The following is a 25,024-nucleotide window of genomic DNA, read 5'->3' as shown; positions in this document are numbered from 1 at the left end:
GTTTGATGTTGATCTGGGTCTCGGATCAAATTCGCATTAAGTCTATGAGTCAGTGAAAAAGTCAGACAGCACACGGATGGTATCCTAGTGCAGTCAGTTCTTTACTGTTAAGAGAGACTTGAGAATCCATAAGTGCAGTGTGGACCTTTTGGGAACATCAAGAACTTATTTTATGGTTTGACTGTTTCTACACTTTATGGTGTCTTAGTAGTTAGCACTGCAGCATTCCAGGTTCAAATCCTAGGACAACATCTGGAAAGCAGTCTCTACGTTCTCCCTGGGTTCACCTGGGTTTCCCAATCTCCAAAGTCATCTTGATAGGGAATTTAGATTGTGAGGATGATGTCTGTAAAGCACTAACGACCTGCCTGAGGGTTAAGTAGGCAACATTTCTTTTAGAGATTTGTTCTGCTGATACATTGGGAACAGAGGTCCATGTAGTAGCTCTGGCCAAGTTAGGTGAAATGTTCACTTTGTGTACACTATGGGCAATAGTTGGAGAAGCAGTTAGGTCATTTATGTTCAGGTAAGGCAATATTTCATATATACTGTGCATGATAAAGTGTATTGTACATTATATAGAGTATGGTCTGTATTGTTTGTCCGTGCATTGTGCTCAGGAGCAATTTCTATGATTCTTATCACAGCATGTTCAATGTTATATAAGAATCCAATACAACCACTATGACTTTAGCAAAAACTGAAGAGCAGGGAATCTTTGATTGTTCTCCTCTCCATTGATTTTCTAAAATGCGGATCACTCTGATTCGCTGCAAATCTGAAACCTTGCAAATCAATTCCATCATCGCCAGCTACAATATTTCCCAGGTCTGTATCTGACGCTGCGATAGCCGTCCATAATCTTATAAATCACCGATCCTTTCCAGATTCACAGACCTGTACAGGTACTGACAGTTTATAAAATAATCCGCTGCATTCTCTTATGTGCTACTTTTCGATGTGGGCAATATGCCTAATGTATTCTGAATAGTTGTTGCAGAAAAAAGGACGATTTGTCTTGCAGCATGTATGTTTTTTATAACCTTGTGCAAGTGTCTTACTGCTTTAATGAGCATCCAGCAAGCGGTAGTATAAATCATTGATCCCTATGGGGTTGTATAGCTAGAGATTTGTGCACACTTATGCACAATAGGAGAATCCCCACAGAACAGAATGCCTTTATCTATGTGGGTCACCTATGAATGACGTAAACGTGCATGGTCTTAGACTGGAAATTCTCTTATTCTTACTGCATTTTTCTATATTAAATATATATTAAATTCCATTCCATGTAGGCTGGATACATGGAAACACACCTGTGCTGCAATGTGTTCTGCGCAGAAAAGTATATTAACTGAGCTAGGCTTTATCCGGTAAATTACGCGTTAAACCTTTGTAACATGCTATTAAAGTCATCAGAGGAGACTAGGTACTGTAGGTGGTCCCCGACAATCTCATTGATTGAGCAGGACCTTTTAGTTTTTGGTTTCATTGGAGAAATCGCTGCACAGATGCTGACATGGCATTTTCAATTAAATCAAAGTTACTGAAACCTACAAGTAGGGCCCGCGATTCACATGTTAGTGTTTCAATTACATGTTCTATTTTATTCACTTCTTTTTTTAGGATTTTCACATGTTCATCAACCACAAATAAAAACTCAAGACATGTCCAATTTTGTTCCACTTTGTGAGTCAATGGGTCTATAAAAAAATACAAAAAATGGATGGTGACGCATCGTGAAATAGTTAAAAATACTAGATAGGACATCATTTTATCCCCAAAATTCTTTATAAATATAAATAGATCTTCATTAAAAAACATGGCTCCCAGAGTGAGATATTAACACGTTCCACTAACAGCAAATTGGCGATAAAAGTCAGAAAAAACACTTTTCAAAATCGATCCAATTTTCTTACATGTCAAAAAAAGATGAATATGAGAATCCAGTCTATAGGAAGGATTCTGACATGTGTTTTTTTATATGCATGTTTATAAGACTCTACTTAGAGGTTGTCCACTACTAGGACAACCCTTTCTCATTCTGAATGTTTTCTCACGTTAAAATAAAAACACTTATACTCACCTCCAATGCAGGTGCCGTTCCAGCAGTGTCGACACTCGCGTTCCTGGGGATCATGTGAGATTGTTACTAGGGATGAGCGGATCCGTGGAAGTTCAGGTTCGTCGGGGTCGACCGAACTTTAGTCCAAGGTTCGGTTCGGGTATCAGAACTGTACCCAACCTTGAACCTGAACCCGAACCCCATAGAAGTCAATGGGGACCCGAACATTGGAACTTGAAAATCTTTTCTCAATCCTCCCTGTGCTCCCAAAAAGTGTTTGGGGTCCACTCTCTTGAACGTGGGAAACTCCTTTAATTTTAATAGTGTGACCATATTTGTATGCACTTGTATGGTAACCTTCCCAATGAATCCCCTGTTCTTGAGATCTGTCTTTTATGATCATTAGTTTTTAGAGCTATTAACCACTTTAACACATTGGATTATATTATTTTCTGAAGTACATGACACATATACACGTGTAAAACTTTAGGAAATAGAAGAAGGGTGTGATTCCAATCCTAGCTGATAGCTATACTGTATACACTTAATAATAAGTGAAAGTTAATCTGAATATATGATATTGTGCAAAATACAGGGCAACAATGGGGCTTATGTATCAACACAAAGGAGCATTTAAGTGCCCTCTTTATTATGCACATCTGATGAATCCATTAAAGTTGGATCCTTTATTAAATGATTTTGTAGCATACAATACGTGTCCAGTTATACATTTACATGGTATTGAGATACTTCTAAGATACCAGTAATCTAATTTGTCGCTATTTTTTTTCTATACAGCAATACCTTTAATCATTTTTATTAGACTGATGTGAAAAAAACTGATACCATATCCTTGGATTTCACAACGGTCTACAGTCATCTGGTTCTCTAGCTGGAGGTTGAAGGTTAATGCAGAGTTTCTTCAGTTTCTAAAGATTCTTTTGCCGGCAAATGAGTTTCTTCTTATCCCTCTGTTTTATAATGAGAGTTTTATGGCAATTCGAATGATTTAGGCAATTTTTAAACATTTGGTTGAATCATAGTTTATACATGCAGACTCAGAGATAAAAAGTGGACATACAGTTAAAAAAAGTGCATAAATGGGTTAGCCCTAAAACAACATTTATCACCTATCCAGAGCATATATATGATCGGTGGAGGTAATATGGAGGGAAGTATTAATTTCATAAGCTACTTTCAACACCTTTCTAGTTATATAAATGGATCGAAGTAATAGAAATTATGCAGAGAACATTGGTTTTTACAATAATTTACCAAATAAGTCTGACTTATAAATGTTTTGCTTAAAGCAGATTTGTCACATGATTTCACAACACAAACTGCCTATATTATTACATATATCTTTTAGACTATATAATGCTTTATGAAAGTATAACTGAATCTCCACCCACCTAATCTGATTGGCAGCTCCTCAGTGTCCCTCCTCCCTGCTGAGATCTCACATGGCTCAGTACAAGCTGCAGCTCTGTTAGGCTGGGTGGACGGAAATTGAATATACTTAGACTCATGAGTGATTTATTCCATAGATGGACTCAGCAAATGTTCAGCTTAATATAAGGAGAATAAAGAAAAAAAAGAGAATAAATCAATTTAAAGGGGTTGTTCAAGCATTTAATAGTAATGGCCTACACTTAGGATAGGTCATCAATATCAGTTTTATGGAGGTCTGACACTCACCCATTGGCTCATGTACAGTGGGTACATAATGTATTCAGACCCCTTTAAATTTTTCACTCTTTGTTTCATTGCAGCCATTTGGTAAATTCTAAAAAGTTCATTTTTTCCCATTAATGTACTCTCTGCACCCCATCTAAACCCCAGAAATGTAGACATTTTTGCAAATTTATTAAAAAAAGAAAAACTAAAATATAACATGGTCATAAGTATTCAGACCCTTTGCTCAGACACTCATATTTAAGTTACATGCTGTCCATTTCCATGTGATCCTCCTTGAGATGGTTCTACTCCTTCATTGGAATCAAGCCGTGATTAATTAAACTTATAGGATTTGATTTGGAAAGGCACACACCTGTCTATATAAGACCTCCCAGCTCACAGTGCATGTCAGACCAAATGAGAATCACGAGCTCAAAGGAACTGCCCAAGGAGCTCAGAGACAGAATTGTGGCAAAGCACGGATCTGGCCAAGGTTACAAAATAATTTCTGCAGTACTCAAGGTTCCTAAGAGCACAGTGACCTCCATAATCCTTAAATGGAAGAAGTTTGGGACCACCAGAAGTCTTCCTAGACCTGGCCGTCCAACCAAACTGAGCAATCGTGGGAGAAGAGCCTTGGTGAGAAAGGTAAAGAAGAACCCCAAGATCACTGTGGCTGAGCTCCAGAGATGGAGTAGGGAGATGGGAGAAAGTTCCACAAAGTCAACTATCAATGCAGCCCTCCACCTGTCGGGCCTTTATGGTAGAATGGCCCGACGGAAGCCTCTCCTCAGTGCAAGACATATGAAAGCCCGCATAGAGTTTGCTCAAAAACACATGAAGGACTCCCAGACTATGAGAAATAAGATTCTCTGGTCTGATGAGACGAAGATAGAACTTTTTAGTGATAATTCTAAGTGGTATGTGTGTCGAAAACCAGGCACTGCTCATCACCTACCCAATACAATCCCAACAGTGAAACATGGTGGTGGCAGCATCATGCTATGGGGTGTTTTTCAGCTGCAAGGACAGGACGACTGGTTGCAATTGAAGGAAACATGAATGCGGCGAAGTACAGAGATATCCTGGATGAAAACCTCTTCCAGAGTGCTCTGGACCTCAGACTTGGCCGAAGGTTCACCTTCCAACAAGACAATGAGCCTAAGCACACAGCTAAAATAACAAAGGAGTGGCTTCAGAACAATTCTGTGACCATTCTTGACTGGCCCAGCCAGAGCCCTGACCTAAACCCAATTGAGCATCTCTGTAGAGACCTGAAAATGGCTGTCCACCAACGTTCATGTGACGCCTCTCAAGCCCTGCCCTGGGAAGATGGGGTACTCGGAGCCGGGTCAGATGTTGAGAAGGGGGATGCAGTCGTGGCCTTGACCCATTCCGTGACCAGGGCCGTCACATTGAAAATGATGTTAGGGCTATCCGGGTTGAGTGGTAATTTGTCGACTACGCCACCTGTGGTGTCTGGTGATGCGCCACCAGCGCCGCTACAGTCCGCTGAGGCCCGGTGTCATGGCGGCTAAAGTTCTCGCTGCTCCCCACAGGCGGAGCGCGGCCTCAGGGCAGGCAAGGCAGGATGAAGGGGGGGTAGTAGTGCGGGAGTAGGGCACCGTGTCGCGTGGTATAGCGCGTAATGAACAGTCCGGAGGCCATAGGGATGAATTTCCAAGGCTTTACTCACAGTTCTCATCAGCAGCGCAAGGCTTCTCCCTGCTCCTCGCGGAGTCCTGCAGCCACCAGGGACGGGGGTCCGACTACCTCCGAGGAAGTCCAGTGTTTGGTAGCGTCCCTACACCAGAGTGTTCCTGCACTACAGACTTCACCCATTCCCATCTGTGCGTGTGTGGATAGGCCGGGTCTCCCTCTGAGCTCCTCTCAGGTGTACGGTTCGGGTGGCAATTCCTCTCCATCCGAAGCCCGCCGGGATCCTCAGGGCCTAACCGGGCTTTCCCGTCCTGGACATAGGGTACGAGGTCGGGTGTCGGGGGCCGGTACCCCTCTTGCAGCCGGAATCCCTCTGAATAGATCAGGTAGAAGAGGACAGGTGGCGTGCTCCGCTCCGTCTGCATCCTCCCCGGGACCCTTTTGCTAGGGAGCCACACTCTAAAGCTCCCGGGCCTTCTTGATCCTGGTCCTTGGTCGGGTTGAGACGTTCCTCGTCTGCAACCTCCCTCTCATCCCATCGATTGAGGTACGAGGGCTGTGTCCCATGCCGGTGCAGGTCCACACAGGATCTGCGTTCCCGGAGGGAAGTCACTGTACACACAGTATTTTGACAGCACAGTACTACCACTTGACAGACACAGTGTCAGAGACCACACAGGTCAGATGGACCAACTCAGAACCACCGAAGAACCAAGTACCAAGATGGCATTCTATTAAATATGAAATTAGAAGTGTAACTAACTAACTGTTCCTCCACCCACACCCACTAACTGGTTCCTACCACTTTGTGTTCCCCAGTCTCCCTGTAACCAGGGGAGCAGCACCTAGTGCATACTAGCTCCCTCTGGAGGAAATGTGGTGTTGGATGCAAAAAGCTAGGTAACTACCATCACACTGTTCTTACCTCAGAGGAGGAACACCACACTCCATTAAAGAAGTGCAGCATTCCTGTGGCGGCCGAACCCTCAGGGGCGCCACATTCACCATCCAACCTGACGGAACTGGAGAGGATCTGCAAGGAAGAATGGCAGAGGATCCCCAAATCCAGGTGTGAAAAACTTGTGGCATCATTCCCAAGAAGACTCATGGCTGTACCAGCTCAAAAGGGGGCTTCTACTCAATACTGAGCAAAGGGTCTGAATACTTATGACCATGTGATATTTCAGTTTTTCTTTTTTAATAAATTTGCAAAAATTTCTACATTTCTGTTTTTTTTTCAGTCAAGATTTGTTGCAGAGTGTACATTAATGAGAAAAAAAATGAACTTTTTAGAATTTACCAAATGGCTGCAATGAAACAAAGAGTGAAAAATTTAAAGGGGTCTGAATACTTTCCGTACCCACTGTAAGCATTCCACTGAGCTGAACAGCAAAGGTCTGTTCAATGTGAAATGGCCACTGTCAAGAACTGTAGATCAGCTTATATTTAAAGAAGCCCTCCCATGAATTCTATTGATGTTATTATTATATATTCTGTTTGACCGGGTAATAATAATTCTTTTATGTTTAAATCTCATAATTTGACCATGTTGGGTCTATTTCTGTCCTATTGATATGCATTTAGCGTTTTCATTTTTGTATTTGTTGTTATGATTTCTGTTAAATTTATATAAAATCTTTAAAAAAGCTTGAATTTGAAAAAAAAAAGTGTGTATATATGCATGTAATGCCGTGTGAGTGTGTTAATATTCACACCTACCGCTGATCTCTTTGGTGTCCAGCACCATTCTGCTCCTCTTGTCAGTGATGTCACACAGAAGTGGCTTTTACATTGTAAGCCTATGGAGCTTCAGAACGAAGCCCCATTTTGATTATTTTTGAAAACTCATAAACGTAAGGAGCAAGGAGGATGCAAAACAGTGACCAATCTAGTAGCCATCTAAAAGCAAGGCCACTCTTTAAACAAAAGCCAACATGTATTTTGATGTAGAAATGGAATGACTGCTATTGCAGACCCGATTGCATTGCATTTTCTAATCCTAGAAAATATACTTTCTTCTGACGTCAATCATGAATATACATGTTATCCACCTTCCCTCCAGTAAATGTGTAACTTTATTTTTAGTGCTAGTTTCTCATTCTTCACTTTTCTCTTTTTTTAGAACTGTTCTGCTATGTGCCTTTTTAAAGGATCTTATAGTCTGAGCACTCAGTGTTGTGCAATTAGATTTGTTTGCTTGAACAATTTGACCCGAGATTGGATGTCAGCGTCTACTCTATGCATTTCTATACACATGTTCATCAATACAACTATGACTATGTATGTGGCTTGACCAAGCAGTAAGGAAAAGTGTACTCACTCCCCAAATAGTGATGATCAGACCACTCATACAGTAGGAGAGTGTCCGGTTATCCATGACCACTTTTATGATGTTTTATAACCCTTCCGATATTAAGCTGTGAATCCTAGCTGCCCAGCCATGAAACTATGAGTTTTTAGGCACTAGTGGAGGAGCTCATACCCTCCAAACTAATCTAAAAGCTTTTATTTTTGCCTTTTAATGTTCTATGATGGAAAGACCATATTATTGCATTAGAAAACCCTTCAGGTTTGTTTACACGGACTGACCGGCACTTGTTTGCTGATCGGCAACTTGTTTGCTCATCGGCGGTCTTTTAATAGCCTGTTCACACAGGCAAAGAGCGCTTCATATTTGCACTGAACATTCTGTAATAAATTGCTCAGTGCACATTGGCTGCCATTGTTCTCAGCAGCACGAATCCTGTTTACACAGGATGATGTACTGGCGAGAACAATAATCTTTTATGCCGCTCAAAAGATCATTTCACCAGACGAATGATCGTCGATCTGTTCAGACTGCAAGATTATCGTGAATAGAGCATTCCTAGGAATTGACCTTAATGCTCTTAACCCTTTACAAGTAGGTAAAGCTAATTTCTTAAAAAAAAAAGTTGACAAATCACTGTGTATCCAACTGTTCTTGGAACAATGGGGTCCTTGGCTTGGGAGGCCCCTGATGTTTAATGTTAATCGGGTGAAGGAGTGGTGTGGGAGTAGGCAGATTTGAGTTGTTACTTATCAAAGACTTATTGTCTAGCTCTGCTCCTTGTCGTAATGTCACAGCCTTCAGCTAAACTTGTATTCATCTACATGATCCTGAGAATGATTCTTCCGTGTGGATCTACCCAGTAGATAATGCCCACTTATACTGTATTTCTAAACTTTTGGTTAAACCCAATTGTAAATTGTCTTAGCGGACTTTTGCCCATAAGTCCTGCTTTCATGTTCTTTCCTTCTTGAGACAGACTGAATTTTAATTCTGACTAATCTTGCACATGATTCATCTAGTATTCATCTCCACGAGCCAGTTACTATTGTTACCAGGAGACATGCCTCAATTATACCAATTACCATACACTCTTATGTAACATAACAAACTTTGTCAGTCTCATTTTTTACTTTCTTCGCCATATATAAAGAGTGTCTGCAAAGATGTGTCATTGTCATTGCTTCCATTTTTTTTTTTCAGACATTTATTTTGCTTGAGGAGTCTTCCTAATTGTGAGCAATTCACAAAAGTTTTTGGAAAGGCAGATAGTTTGAAAAACTTTTTTATTTTTGATCTGTTGAATATAAGTCAAGCAACATGCGTCATGCTTAGTCATATGTCATTTCCCACTCATATCAACACACTCTTTAGTCACTTTTGTTACAAGCAGTTGTCTCCTTCAGAAATGCCTTCTCTTTGGGACTCCCCTCTATAAACTAAACTCTATATTCACCTCTTGACACTGGAATTTCTATAGCCATTCGTTGATAACAATGGTTACCGTTGATGTCAATCATGATTAGTATTCTCTGAAACATCACCGTAATAAAAATATATATTTACATCAAGGGTTCATGGCAGATGGAAGCGGATCATGGGGTTCCCAGCAGAGACCCCTCTGATCGGCTGTTGGTAAGAAGACCCACAACGAAAGAAGTGGTTTTCCAATCAAGATTAATCATTCATTTGCCCCTTCAACGATAGCCCTAAATTGGAGAATATTTTTAGCATTATCCTTTTTTGATAACTACTGCAGTACCGCACGCTAAAGTAATCCTTAAGTGATGTCCCATGTCAAAAAACGGCAGCGTTCTGTTTCATCTCCATAGATAAATAACGTGCTGTTGCATTGCCTGACCTGCTTTCTGCTCTTGGGCTCGAGATGCTGGTATAAATCTTGCCTATGTAGCATTTCTGTAGAACATGCCCCCTCTCATTACTTGGCCTACAAAGGCAACCTGATTAGAAATTTTGTCTGCTATAGCAGTACATATTCTTGTCACAACAGCCTCTTTTCCTAAGGATTTCTCATGCAGTGTTCGCCATAATAGAATTCAGGATATAATTAAGGTATTTCAGTTGCTGTTTTTTTTTTTTTTTTTGAGAAGATACAAAGTTTTCTGATTAGACCACACAGTTTTCTCAGATGTACATGGCCTAATTGGGAGTATGGTGGGTGACGATGAAGGTTGGCTAAATAAATGCAAAACTGTTGTAGAAAGTGCCTCTTGCAAATTGTATTCGTATATGGTATGGGAATAACTCGGATCTGGTTAGGAATCATTAGGATTTGAAATAATTATAACAATTTTAAATAAAAAAGACCAATGATCAATGAAATATTAACCATAAATTAACCATATTGACCTTCATTGACTGTGCCACCATAAAAGTTATGGTTACGGATAGTTTAGGGATGAACGGATCCGTGGATGTTTGAGTTTGTCGGGTTCGACTGAACCTTAGTCCCAAAGTTCAGTTCGAGTACCGGAACTGTATCCGAACTTGAACCTGAACTCCATAGAAATCAATGAGGACCTGAACTTTGGAGCTGGAAAATCTCTCTCTCATCTCTCCTCCCCGAGCTGTAAAAGGGACTTCAAGGATAAGTCCATCTACAGAGTTCAGCACCGAACACTAGGCGTCCGGTATGAACCCTGAACTTTACAGATTGGGTTCATCATCTCTAGATGGTATGATTGGTAAATGCTGCCTGTATCAATATTTATGTCTGTAGTAGCCATTGGACTGCTCTTAATAGAGCAGATATTAGGTATGGGGAAAAAGGTTTCTCCCTTCCAACAGTGTTGATTACCCAAATTCCATGTAGGGTAAAGAATTTAGGCTCCCAAAATGTGTCTCTCCCTGTTTCTAAGGATTGAGCCTGTAGAGATTAGTCGACATTTTAGCTCAGATGAATACCTCCGAGGGCATACAAGGTATGACGTATTCTGTCCTGGCCCCCTGACTAGCACTTCAGAACGCCATTTGAGGAGTAAGTAAAGTTAGGGACTCGAAAATTAGAAAAGGAAAAAGAATAAAAAATGTGTCACAGCAGTTATAAAATAAAATAATTACTATAATGTAATTGTTAAATTCTCTACTGTTCCAGCGACAATTTTCCTATGGTCACTGCCTGTCTTTGTTTACTTTGATGCAGAAGTTGTGCATAGTTTACCATAGTGTTTGCTGCAGCCAATCAGAGACCCTAGCAGTTTCGGCTGTACATGAAACCATCATTGCTGAGGCCAGTGATTGGCTGCAGTGTTCACATGAATTATATGACACATGATTGCTGCAGCAAAGTAAATAATCACAATAAGGAACCACTAAACACAGTTCTGGATCAGTGGGGTAATGAATCCCGCCACACAGAGATGTTTTTTTCATTTGTTTTATCACTGATGCTTTTCTTTCGAATATTTTTTTATGGGAATCTGTCTCCAGGTTTTTGCCATCTAATCTGAGAGCAGCATAATGTAGACACAGAAACCCAGATTACAGCAATGTATTACTTACTGGACTGTATGATATATGTTTTTTAAATAAAATCACAGCTTTATCTGCTTCAGATTTACCAGTTCTCTGAATACTGAGCTCTGTATAAACAAGCCCACACCACTGATTGGCTGCTTTCTGCCTATGCACAGTAAACACAGGAAGCTACCAACCAGAGTTGTGGGCGGGGTCATACAGAGCTCAGCATTCAGAGAACTGGTAAATCTGCAGCAGATAAAACAGGGATTTTCTAAAAAAAAAACACAACACAAAGCCCAGTAAGTGATACATCACTGGAATCAGGGTCTCTGCCCTTACATCATGCTACTTTAAATATGAAGTTAACAAGAATCCGATTTCCTTTCAATCCTCAACAACCTGTTTAAGACTTTTGTACTTTTTCTGAATGTATTAGGCCTTTATTGGGTTAAGGTTTGCATTCAAACAAGAGTCTGTAATAAGACTGATATAAATCTATTAATTTACTAATCCATTTTAAAATTTTGAATACATTATTCTAAATCCAACTTATTGGCATGTCCTTTCTATGTGGCAATATTTCCATTTGCTGTAAAGAGCTTAGTAATACTAGCTTCTTTTTTAATTGAGGGGCTGTGTATGAGTCACTTCAACTTTAAGGTAAGGAGCATCTGTAGCCGGATTTTACAATACAAACTGCATACATTTATGACCAGATGAGGCTGATGTACATACTTTGAAAACTCCTTGTCAAAATGGCTGTATTTAGAAGCCGAGAATTCTGGGCACTGAAAATGTTAATTTTAATACAGTATTATTGATGAAAAATTTTCAAAAATGATTATACCGCCATTTATACATAAATGTTGCAAAGTAAACAGCCTCATCAAGTCTGAAAAATTAATTTATGCAGTTTATATACATTTAAAGCGCCAATCCAGCGCTGAAAAAAAAAACCCCGCTGGAGTGGTGCATTAAATTCCTTGCTGCGCCACCATGAGTAAAATTAAGCGGACTATGTGATGCAGATGAGTCTAATGTTTGTCTGTCTTTGAATGAGTCTGAAGGTTGATTTTCAGAACATATGACAGGCCAATCAACTGTCCCCTTGTAAAGAAACCTGCAAAATTATGTATTTATGTATTATAAGAGGGCTGGAACATCTAATGAATATGGATAAGCGGTAATTTTGATGACAGATTTACTTGGATCAGGTCACTGGTGGACACAGACAGAAGAGGGCCCCTGTGCAAGCAGAATATATGGGCCATTTTCAATAGCTCATCATAATGCACAATTCCACCTGTTTTACAGGTAGAAATTGGCCCTCTTACCTCTTGGGCCCCTATGGTTGCACCAATGCTATGTCCGCCCCTGGATCATAGTATGATTCAAGAAAAATAATCTGACATATGCTTTTAAAATTCTAGAATTCTTTGAGCCAAGCATTCTAGAATATTAAAATCATATGTCAGATGCATAAAAAAGAGCATTTTGTAGACAGATGTTCTTTAATAATCGGATATTGGGCTTCTATTTCTGATGATAGCAATAGAGTGAAATGACAGTGACCTAACTTGCTCATTTGATGAGGTTTTTCCTGCCCATTCCTTCTATTATTCTAATTCGTGTTCATAAACACCCCCTTCAGTTTTCTTCTTTCCACCCCCTTGGCCCTCTCTCATTGCTCTTCCTCTGTGCCCCAGCACTCCTCCCTTGCTGATATAGAGAGATGCTCTGTATGCATTGCAGCAGCTTCATCCATCTTATCATACCCACTGTTGCCTTGAAAAAAAAAAAAAAAAAGGATTAATCGCCATCCTTGGTCCCCGCTCACTGATTGACAGCTAAATCCCTATGCCTCCTGCTTAGCATGCGTCCAGCCCGCCTTGCATGACACTGCCATTGCCTCTCTCGCAGAGCCGCAGCCGCACCAGAAGCAGCTTCCAAATCTGTGGAGGGCTCATCTCATGCACAGCCCTATCTGCACGGAATCCAATTAAAACACAGGAGAGACGCTGAGACACGAGCAGCTCCACTCTGTTCTTTTTTTTTCTCTCTCTCTCTTCTGCTAAAAGATTTCTGCATTTTCAAGTCCCCTGCTTACATACCCCCCCCCTCTACCCCTCTTTTCACTCCATAAGTGCGTAAAATAAAAGAGCCGGGAAAATTAAGACTAAAGAGGGGGAAAACAAATAGCGACAAAGGAGGAAAAAAAGAAGCCTTATGTCCCCCTTCAACTCTAACATGTTGGATGTATGGACAGTTTCGTAGAGCAAAGGTTGACACATCAAAACCTACCAGCCCCCCGACTCGACCATTATAATGTCTTGCACTGCACTATGACCTTGGATGTCCAAACTGTGGTGGTTTTTGCAGTGATCGTGGTCTTGCTGCTGGTGAACGTGATTCTTATGTTTTTCCTGGGCACTCGTTAAAAGGATTTCTCCCTGTGAGCTGTCGGCAGGAGCCTGCAAGAGAAAGAGAGCACGACACCGTAGCGAGCTCGCTATGCCATCCAGCTTCATCATGGACTCACTGTGATATGTATGACGTTGCTATATTATCTGTGCCTAAATCTTTTTTTTGTGTGTGTGTGTGTGTCATATTAAACCCTTCCAATGCTGGGGTGGGGAGGAGGGAGAGTGGGCTTGTAATGCATTGGCCAGCATTGCATGTTACCCCTTCGGCGTTGAGGGTTAAGACTTCCTAGCAGTGTAATCCTTCAGTGTTCGGTCTTAGATGTGTATAAATAGCAATGAAGTCTGCAGAATTATAATGGAAATCATTGGCATCCTCGCCGTTCCCTTTTATATTTAATCTTTACTTAGATAAGCACATTTCCTTTAGCGGTGGGTGACAAATCTCTGCTTAGATTGTCACAATTTTGCTTTCAAGCCAATCTATTCACGAGGGTTTTTTTTTTCTCAACCAATGCATTTGCCAATGCAGAAATATTATCCTGGAAAAAAAAAAAGGGGGTATGATTAATCAAGACAAAACCCAAAGACTTAATGAGAATTTATAATGACAGCCCTGATGGCAGATGTCAAGCAATAAAATACCAAAAAGTTGTGCATGAGAAGAATTGATGGTCTGTTAATGAGGGGTGGGGGCACAGAACGGCAAAATACTGATATAGCAAGCGGACGGTGGCAGAATAGCAGAGCTGAGATTGTCTGTGTATTACAATGGAGTTTGTAACTTGGTAACCAAGGTAAGATCTGCGTGGTACATAGGACTGCAGATAAAAACCTATGGCATAATCTTAACTCTGTAAACTATCCCAGGGCACAAGTAGTTAAATGAGCAAAATCAGCTTTGGAAATAGAGAATGTAGCAATCTGGTATGAATTTAAAGCATGTGAAGGAATAAGCCTAGGATCCCATGATAAAGGGCTGTGTGTTCCAGAGGTGATTGGATCTAGAATTGGGTTTTTATTTAGGAAAGCGATGCTGACCTTTATCTTTGCACAGTACACAGTAGGGCCGCACCGGGTCTGTGACTCACATCCAAATGCAAGGTTTATCAGCACCTGAGCTACTCTATACTCTCTCTCTCTCTCTCTATATATACATATACATATACTCTATGTGTGTGAATGCCTATATGGTATATGTAGCCTTCTATACAGGACTGGTTTACTCCAGGGTCTTCTACTCACACGGTAACAATGCTTTGGCTACCATTGCTACTTGCTACTGTGTGTCTCATTTAATTTGTCTCCATGTTGCATTGACAGTGCAGCAAAAGTTTGCGTGACATAAATAGCCGCGCTCATTTGGTGCAAGTGATTATCTTCATTTTGGAAAAGGAGAAATCATGATATATGAATATTTATGGAATGGTAGAGATAATGTAGGCAACACAATTCATTTGAATACAGAAATTGTCTGAATTATTTGTTTTAGAGAAGGAAAGCTGGTACTGAAATACATGCAGAAGCTAAGCTGTCTATACTGTATGGTTTAATGATTTTTATTTCTGATGCCCGGTGCCCATTGATAGATAGATGCTAGAGTGCTGCCCGTTTTTAGATTTATATTGATGATGACCTCCCTGGGAAAGAGGATTACATGGCTTGCAACCAAGTTATTGGTATTGGTGATAGATAGAGAGAGAGAGAGAGAGATAGATATGAAGATAGATGGATGGATGGATAGATGTTAGATAGATATATGAAGATAAATAGATAGATTAGATCGATAGATAGATATGAAGATCGATAGATAGATAGATATGATCGATAGATAGATAGATATGAAGATTGATAGATAGATAGATAGATAGATAGATAGATAGATAGATAGATAGATAGATAGATAGATAGATAGATAGATAGATAAAAAATTACAAGGCTAGCACCCAAGTTATTGCCCCTGACTAGTGCTGTTATATTTTTATTTTTCTAGATAGAAAGATGTTGGATAGATAGATAATATGAAAACAGAGGCAGTACTCCAGTTCACATGCAAAAAAAAGTGGACTTTGTTATGCCCAAATGGCAACGTTTTGGTTTGCATGTTAACCTTCTGAGGTATGATGTATTGCAGTAAACAGAAACGCACAATATTGCACTGAGCTCTGCTACATCTGTGTATTTCTGCTGTATACACACTGTATGCAATTTTTCATAGTGTGTCTACTTTTTCCAAGATAAACTTTCTTTCCAGATATTGTGCCGTATAACATATTATACATGTCAGAAGTGATGGGGCATCTGTTCACTTTGATACAAAACATATGTTGATTCATCTCATACCGGTGATAATATTTTACCTAAAGTTCCTGTAACTTAATGAACTTTTCTTTGTGACGTGTAAACTTTTCAGTCTTCCTTGAATGACTATACAGGATGGTTTAGGGCTGCCATTGTTCAGTAATGGCAAGCTTTGGACCATTGTGCTGTTACCTAATTGTTTTTTTTGTGTGATGCATCCAAAAAATGTTTCAGGTAACTTGTGTAACAATAATTGACCCTAAATGGCAGATGAAATGTTATACAAACTAGATATAATTTGTATCAATGTGTATTGAAAAGAATCAAATCAATCAAGTCCAGTAAATATGACCTGATAGGTATTGCCCTGCTTAACGGTCTGCTGAGACTGTCATGTTTATTATGTGTGACATGCTTAGATGGAGAAAATGTCTTTGGATATTATTTTAATAATGGTGATAAACCTCCTCTGCCTTTCTCTGCCCAGTTGACTTGTTAGTTTGCTTTTAACATAGCGGCTCTGAGTTTGTCAAATGTTTTTTAATTGCTACACATTAGGGATCGTGTAGGCGACTGTATTTTCGGCCCGAGTGCACTCCGACAAAACATCTGATCGCACTCGGACCAATGTTATTGACGCGCCCCTGGGCCTGTGTCGCGCTGCGTTGCGCACGCGGGAGCTTACCCGGAGCCGGATCTGTTTAGGGTTGTAGTCTCGTGGCGGTGACCCGGTCCGTGCCCAGGGAGTCAAACTGGACGGCAGTCTGTTAGCGGTAGAAAATGGTTGATGACTACGCCACCCGTTGAATGCAGCCAGGGGGGGCTGCTGCTGCAGGGCAGACCGCTGAGGCCGGTGGAAGGATGGTGCAGCGTGATAGTATAACCCCCAACGGGAGGGGTATGGCCTCAGGGCAGCCGACGTGGATGATGGGGGTAGCAGGAACCACTCAGAGACGGTATGGTAGCGTTCAGGGTCTTTACTGGTAACAACGATAGACCCTCCCGGAGTACTTGCTAGCGAACGGGGCCTGGTCAGTCCTTGAGCAGATGGGATCTCCCCTGGCCAGGCGTAGTTGTAGGCCTCCCAAGCTGACTGTACTCTTCTGGCTACCTTGCTAGAAGCTGATGTAAGTAGCCCACGTCCCTGAGTGTACCGTGTGGTGCTCACCCGTATGGCCGGTGACTCGGGGCCTTCTAATGGCTTCCGCTCCACGATGGCGGTGCTGGTCCCACGCGTGTGACCGGGCCTTCGGGCTTCTGGGCCAGGGGACCTGAAATCCCCTGCCTGACGGATTCTGCTGCTGGGTAGAAGTTAGTCCCCACAGCCTCGGACTCCGGGTCCGGTAAAGAATCTTCTTAGTCAGGGCGAGCTCTTTAGCTGCCAGCCCCTGACTCCTTGTGACTCTGCTGCTTCCTATGCTGCTCTTGTCTCTACTCTTCCTGGACTCCCCAACCCTGCCTCAGCCCCGGGTTTATACAGGGGAAGTTCTTCCCCTCCCAAGGCTGGGCAGGAGGTGTGGCATGCACAGGATCCCTGACCAAAGGACCTCCCACCTGCTCTCAGACGTAATATCTCTATCACTGTGACAACCAGACCCCTGGGGTGTCACACTCCCCCCTAGTGAAATTTAGTACTCCGGGACTAAACACTTTTTAGAAAAATATAACAAGGTATATCAAAGAACAATAAAATACAATAAGGAAACACAATAAGATGGTCACGGATGTCCGCAACCGGGTGCAGTCTTTGAAGAAAAGCAAAGGTGTCCATTTCACCAACACAGGGAGACGTAACCAGGTAGGGGTCTGTCCTACCCCAAGTCCTTAACAGTCTCTAGTCCATCCTGGGTTACGCTCCAACTATATACAAAGGATTCCCGGTAAATCCACCGAAGACTCCTAAAAACAACTAGAAACACAAAATTACACACAAGCAACAATAAACAGGTAAACATTGTAAAACAACTTAAACATTTAGATCCTCCAACGTGCGGGTAACTGGCCTCTAGTGGCCCTAGTGGACCTACGGAGCTGACTGTCTGGCCCTGAACTACAGGGTGTAGGAGCTGTCAAGGGTAAACTGGGCAGCTGTCTACCGGCTCTTTGTCTCACTAGGGGTACGGCAGGCTCACTATAAGCAGAGGGTGGATTCTCCTGTTCCGCTTGGGTGGAGTCTTCTGCCTCCTGGACCGGCTGCTCTTCCAGCTCTACCCGTTGCTCCGTAGGTTCTTGGGATGATGGTTGGAGGAAGGTGAGTACGGGTACCACAACTGCACCATTGACTTGAGTCCAAGACCGAGGGAAGTCCCCGAGCACGGTACTAACCATATCTTCCCTTTCTTCCACGGGTCGATGGTCTTCCTGTTCCTCCTCAGGGTTCCTCAGTTGTTCGGGGCACTTCTTCAGGTGGTCCCGGGATACAATGGCTGTGGTTTCCCCTCCGTCTTTACTGATGGTACAGACCTTCGGGTTCTCGTGGCTTGAGGGCAGTACGGTGTACGGGTCCTTCTCCCACTGGTCGTCCAACTTGTGGAGCCGTCTCTTCCTCTTCAAGACCTGCTCTCCGGGTACCAGGGGAACAGCGGGAGCATACTGGTTGTAAGTCTTCTCTTGTCTTTCCCTAGCCTGACAGAGACTTCGCTCCACGCTCTCCTGTACTCTCCGGTACTGCTGCTGCCTCTCTGTGTCCCAGTCTGTTTCTGGTGAAGTGTCCTCGGGCGTCAGGACTCCCATTTCCAGGTCAACAGGTAACTTACCAGGTCTTGCCCTCATTAGGTAAGCCGGGGTACAGTTGGTGGAACCTACCGGGATGTGGTTGTATAGGTCCACCAGATCGGGCAACTTCTCAGGCCACAGACTGCGTTCTTCCAGGGGCAACGTTTTTAGAAGATCCATTACCACCTGGTTCATTTTCTCACAAAGTCCATTAGTTTGCGGATGGTAGGGTGTCGTCCTTATCTTCCGGCAGCCATACAGATTGCAGAATTCCTGGAAGACCTCCGCTTCAAAGGCAGGTCCCTGGTCCGTCAGCACTTGGTCCGGGTACCCGTGTGGACGGCAAAAGTGCTGCTGGAAGGCTCTAGCTGCTGTTCGAGCCGTTAAGTCCTTGACGGGGACGACAACCAGAAACCGGGAGTAATGATCCACGATGGTTAACGCGTAGACGTAGCCACTTCTGCTGGGGGTCAGTTTTACATGATCCAAGGCTACCAGTTCCAACGGTTGCCGGGTGACGATGGACTGCAGGGGAGTCTTCTGGCTGGCCCGGTCCTTCCTTCTCAGATTGCACGGGCCACAGTCTCTGCACCACTTCTCGATGGTTCCCCTCATGCCTACCCAGTGGAACCGCTCGCGCAGCAGGAACTCCAGCTTTTTCCACCCGAAGTGTCCAGCTCCGTCGTGGTATGCCTCCATCACCATGGCTGCGTCTCTTCGTGGCACCACTACTTGCCAGAGTAGTTCATGCGTCCTGGAGTTAACCATTCTGCGGCACAACTTCCCCTTGTAAAGGAACAGTCGACTCTTCTCTGCCCATAGTTGTTTGGCTTCCTCTGGAGCGTCTGATTCCAGGCTAGCCTCCGGGCGAGTCAGCATCTCCTTCACCAGTCGGACGGCAGGGTCGCTGTCTTGCGTTTCCGCCCAGTTGTAGTGAGGTAAGGGGTTCAACGTAGCAGCCTGCTTACTCCTTACCCGGTGGGAATACTGGATAGTCCCATGACGGTGGAACGCAGGGAGTTCAACTTCTTCCAGTCCCTCCGGATCTTCTCCTCCGTCCGGCAGGTTGGGCATCCTGGACAGGGCGTCCGCGTTGGTATTGGAGCGCCCTGCCCGGTATTTAATTGTGAACTCGTAGTTGGACAGACGGGCCATCCACCTCTGCTCCAGGGCACCGAGTCTTGCCGTGTCCAGGTGTGTCAACGGGTTGTTATCCGTGTATACGGTGAACCGGGAAGAAGCGAGGTAATGCCTAAAGCGCTCGGTGACTGCCCATACCACGGCCAGGAACTCTAGCTTAAATGAGCTGTAATTTTCGGGGTTCCTTTCGGTGGGTCGCAGTTTTCGGCTGGCATAGGAGATTACTCGTTCTCTCCCCTGCTGAATCTGGGACAGTACGGCTCCTAGCCCGATGTTACTGGCGTCGGTGTAGAGGATGAAGGGCTGGCTATAGTCCGGGTACGCCAAGATTTCATCCCCCGTGAGGGCCATCTTCAGCTGGCGGAAGGACTCTTATTCTAGCTTTTCCCATTTGAAGGGCGGCTTCTGGTTCTTGGCCTTCCGGGACTGGCCTATCAGGAGGTCCTGCATAGGTGCTGCCTTTTTGGTGAAACCGGGAATAAACCTTCGGTAGTAGCCTACCAACCCTAGGAACTGCCGCACTTCTTTTACGCTGGAGGGGCTTGGCCATCCCTTAATTGCGGTGATCTTATCGGGGTCGGGAGCCACTCCGTCAGCGCTCACCACGTGTCCCAGGTATTGCACCTTTGGTTTCAGGAGGTGACACTTGGAGGGTTTCACCTTTAGGCCGTAACTCGCCAGAGCTTCGAACACCTCCGCCAGGTGTTTCAGGTGGTCCTCATAAGTTTTGGAGTATACGATGACATCGTCCAGGTACAACAGGACCGTCTCGAAGTTTCTGTGGCCCAGACAGCACTCCATTAATCGTTGGAAGGTTCCTGGGGCGTTGCAGAGTCCGAACGGCATGCAGGTGAACTCGCTAAGTCCCATCGGGGTGGTGAATGCGGTCTTCTCCCAGTCCGCCTCTGCTACAGGAACCTGCCAGTACCCGCTAGTGAGATCCAAGGTAGAGAAGAAGTTAGCAGATCTTAAAGCAGCCAATGACTCCTCTATCCTTGGTAAGGGGTACGCATCCTTGTGTGTGATACGGTTGATTTTCCGGTAATCTACACACATCCTCATGGTGTTGTCTTTCTTTTTGACTAAAACTAGTGGGGCTGCCCAGGGGCTACAGCTATCCCGGATTACCCCAGCCTCCTTCATGTCTCTAAGCATCCCCTTGGCGTGTTGGTAATGTGCAGGGGGTACGGGTCGATACCTCTCTTTTATGGGAGGATGATCTCCCGTGGGGATGCGGTGTTCTACCCCCTTGACTCGCCCGAAGTCTAACGGGTGTTTACTAAACACTCTCTCATACTCTTGAACCACCCGATAGACTCCTTGTTTCTGGTGTGAGGGAGTGGAGTCAGTACCCAGATGTAGTTGCTGACACCAGTCCTCCATGTCTTTCTTAGAGCCGTTACCTTCCTCCGGGTGAGATGGAGGCAAGGGTTCCACAGATTGTATAGAATTTTGATTAGTGGTATATAATTTGGCTAGCGTGGCATACCGGGGCAGGTACACTTCCCTCTCCCCGATATTTATTATGCGAACGGGCACCCTCCCATGGCGTACATTGACCACCCCCCGTGCTGTCAAAATGGTGGGCCTACTGTCTGAGTAAACTGGTTCTACCATTGCCTGGTAATCTCTACCTCTCAGACCAATAGCTGCCCGGCACCAAATCATCATTTCACTTTTTGGGGGCATGGCAATAGGAAAAGGGTCACACATTCTTACGCTACCAATCTCACCGCCGGAGAGTTCCACTTGTTGCCGTTGCATCAGTGCCCGGATCTCTTTCTGGAGCACCCGCTGCTCGCCGGAGCTGGCATTCTTGGCAACCTGCTGTAAAAGGAAAATCACCTCTGCAAGACAATTTTCAATTACATTAGTTCCTAGAGTTATTTTTGGGTGACTCTCATGTTTGTCAATATCTACAATGATCAGTCCCTGTGCGGCCAGTTCGACTCTACCAATTTTGATGGTCACCTCTTTAAATCCGATCTGTGGCACGGGCTGACCATTGCTGGCGATGATACTCAAGTCGTCGTCAGGGTAGCGGGTAATATCCGAGTCATTCCAGTACTGCTTGAAGAGCACGTACGGGATGGTGGTGACCTGTGACCCGGTGTCCAGTAGGGCACTCATGGGAATGCCATCCAGTACCACAGGCAAGACTGGACGTCCTCCCACATATCTGTCGCGCCAGTTCGATGGGCCTGGTGATCTTTTTCCTGGGGGTTGGCCCTCTACCCCAGGTTGTGCCCGTTTAAAGAACAGTACCTTTCCATATGTCCGGGTTGATTGCAGCGGCGGCAGATGGGTCGTCCGTCCTCGCTGTATCGGTCACTGGGTCTTCCTCTGGCCGGTGGGGTCCTCCTTGGTCGACGCCACGGGATGTCCTCCGGTCCGGATGCCAGCTGGATCTTCCCTGGAGTGGAAACCTGTAAAGACTGCACAGTTCGGGTTAGCGCAGCAACGCTTTTAGCTAGCTCTTGGACCTGATGGTGTAGGTCTGGAGCCGGGTCATTGTCCAAAGCCTGCGCATCAGCTCCCACAGGCCCTGCTGACAAGGGCGCCGCCTCCTGGTAGTAAGTGGTAGTGGGGCGTCTGTGGGTCACAACGCCACCTGGTGCCGGTTCTCGGAGCACCCGGATGGCTCTGTCCTTGAACTGTGCAAATTCTAGATGAGGGTCCTGTAAGGCCATTGCCCGCAACTGGGTGCGGTGGGCATTGCAATATAAACCCTCTATAAATTGTTCGGTCAACAGCCTGTCCTCGTTTCCCACTCCATTAGGGTCGGTCTGCTTAATGGCCCTCAGGGCCTCTTGTAGGTTGAGTGCATAGTCCCTTATACTCTCATGCGCTCGCTGCTTGCACCCGTAGAATCTAAGTTTAATCTCGGCTGAGGTGCGGGTATCAAAGGTGTCCTTCAGCCGGGTTAGTATCCCTGCGACAGTCTTCCTCCCAGGTGGCCAGGATTTTACTTCCCTTTTGGCTGCCCCAGTTAGTTGGGCCACCAGGATGCTCACTTTTTGCTCTTCTGTGAGGGGGTACACCTGGAAGAGGCTATCCAGCTTTTCTCTAAAGTCATGCAGGGTATGTGACTCCCCTGAGTACTGGGGTAGCCAAGCTGCTCCCGGGATATAGGGCATGGTGAAGGGCATAACTGCAACAGCGGTAGCGCTGGCGGGGGTTGAGGCAGTGGAGCTCTCCTCCGTATCCGACATCTTCCTCCCCCCTAGTGGACCGTGGCCTACCTTGCGATGATCCTGTTCCGTAGGCCGCGGCTCCGCAGTGGATCGTCAGGGTTGAGGACCTTCCGTCGCGCTCCTGTGACGTCGGCGTCTGCTGGGCTCCTTCCAGGACCTTACGCAACGTCCAGACGTGAGGTGGGGCTTCAGTTCTCGCGCGCTTTCGGAGTCCACGCCCCTCTTCTTCCCGCGCGGCGTCCTCAAGATGGCGTCCAATGGCGGGAAAACTCCACGGATGGCGGGAAGAAGGCTGAAGATGGCGCCGGATGGCGGGAAACTTCACCGATGGCGGGAAGAAGGCTGAAGATGGCGCCGGATGGCGGGAATCTTCACCGATGGCGGGAATCTTCACCACTGGTAAGTTTGAACAGTCTTTGCTTTTCAGGCACGCAGTACCCGGTGGTTGCGGGCACGTGATCCTGCCGACTACGCCAAAGTTGACGCGCCCCTGGGCCTGTGTCGCGCTGCGTTGCGCACGCGGGAGCTTACCCGGAGCCGGATCTGTTTAGGGTTGTAGTCTCGTGGCGGTGACCCGGTCCGTGCCCAGGGAGTCAAACTGGACGGCAGTCTGTTAGCGGTAGAAAATGGTTGATGACTACGCCACCCGTTGAATGCAGCCAGGGGGGGCTGCTGCTGCAGGGCAGACCGCTGAGGCCGGTGGAAGGATGGTGCAGCGTGATAGTATAACCCCCAACGGGAGGGGTATGGCCTCAGGGCAGCCGACGTGGATGATGGGGGTAGCAGGAACCACTCAGAGACGGTATGGTAGCGTTCAGGGTCTTTACTGGTAACAACGATAGACCCTCCCGGAGTACTTGCTAGCGAACGGGGCCTGGTCAGTCCTTGAGCAGATGGGATCTCCCCTGGCCAGGCGTAGTTGTAGGCCTCCCAAGCTGACTGTACTCTTCTGGCTACCTTGCTAGAAGCTGATGTAAGTAGCCCACGTCCCTGAGTGTACCGTGTGGTGCTCACCCGTATGGCCGGTGACTCGGGGCCTTCTAATGGCTTCCGCTCCACGATGGCGGTGCTGGTCCCACGCGTGTGACCGGGCCTTCGGGCTTCTGGGCCAGGGGACCTGAAATCCCCTGCCTGACGGATTCTGCTGCTGGGTAGAAGTTAGTCCCCACAGCCTCGGACTCCGGGTCCGGTAAAGAATCTTCTTAGTCAGGGCGAGCTCTTTAGCTGCCAGCCCCTGACTCCTTGTGACTCTGCTGCTTCCTATGCTGCTCTTGTCTCTACTCTTCCTGGACTCCCCAACCCTGCCTCAGCCCCGGGTTTATACAGGGGAAGTTCTTCCCCTCCCAAGGCTGGGCAGGAGGTGTGGCATGCACAGGATCCCTGACCAAAGGACCTCCCACCTGCTCTCAGACGTAATATCTCTATCACTGTGACAACCAGACCCCTGGGGTGTCACATTATTCTATGGCACCGTGCACATGTCTGATTTTTTGTTCCTCTAATAGAGTCTGTCTGAGGAAAAATCGCAGTATGCCCGATTTGCATCCAATATTCGTAAAGCAGTCGGACTCAGCCATGCAAGTCAAGTCAATGAGCCATGGAAAAAAATCAGGCTGCACTCGTATGACATCTGACTGCAGTCTAATTGTCGCAGACTGACACAATGGAGAAGATGGAGACATTTTTTTTCATCTTCTCCTCATCCAAAAAAATCGGAGCATACTTTGATCAAACTCTGATCACTTTGATCAAACTCTGATCACTTTGATCAGAGTGTGATTAGCATAACTGGCCTCATTCTCTTGGATGAGAGAAAATACGGTGGTGTGCCCTTGGCTTAGTATGGGTTCCTGGTGGTTGTACCTAATAGGTTATTGAAAAATGCTGCTTTAGACAAAAAATGAAATTATTTCCAGCTCAAATTGGAAACTCCAGGGATTATTATTATTATTTATTATTATAGCGCTATTTATTCCATGTTGCTTTACATGTGAAAAGGGGTATACATAATAAATACAAGTACAATAATCTTAAACAATACAGGTCGCTGACTGGTACAGGAGGA

The 25,024-nt window shown here is 45.0% G+C and overlaps 2 protein-coding genes across 3 annotated transcripts in view; both read left to right on the top strand.

The window, feature by feature from the left end:
- The window catches only part of ARHGEF9 (Cdc42 guanine nucleotide exchange factor 9), a 587,846-nt gene that overhangs the window by 229,721 nt on the left and 333,101 nt on the right, over positions 1–25,024 (top strand). The window lies entirely within an intron of this gene.
- On the top strand, positions 13,107–13,627 carry LOC141154706 (uncharacterized). Its single transcript, XM_073641048.1, has one exon. The coding sequence runs from the start codon at positions 13,448–13,450 to the stop codon at positions 13,625–13,627; it is 180 nt and encodes a 59-aa protein (XP_073497149.1). The 5' UTR covers positions 13,107–13,447.

The sequence above is a fragment of the Phyllobates terribilis genome, unplaced genomic scaffold (assembly GCF_046119375.1).
Source record: "Phyllobates terribilis strain yellow unplaced genomic scaffold, ASM4611937v1 Scaffold_7__3_contigs__length_470593459, whole genome shotgun sequence".
NCBI classification, from domain to species: domain Eukaryota; kingdom Metazoa; phylum Chordata; class Amphibia; order Anura; family Dendrobatidae; genus Phyllobates; species Phyllobates terribilis.
The sequence above is the reverse complement of the archived record's forward strand: the minus strand, read 5'-3'. Positions and strand labels throughout refer to the sequence as shown.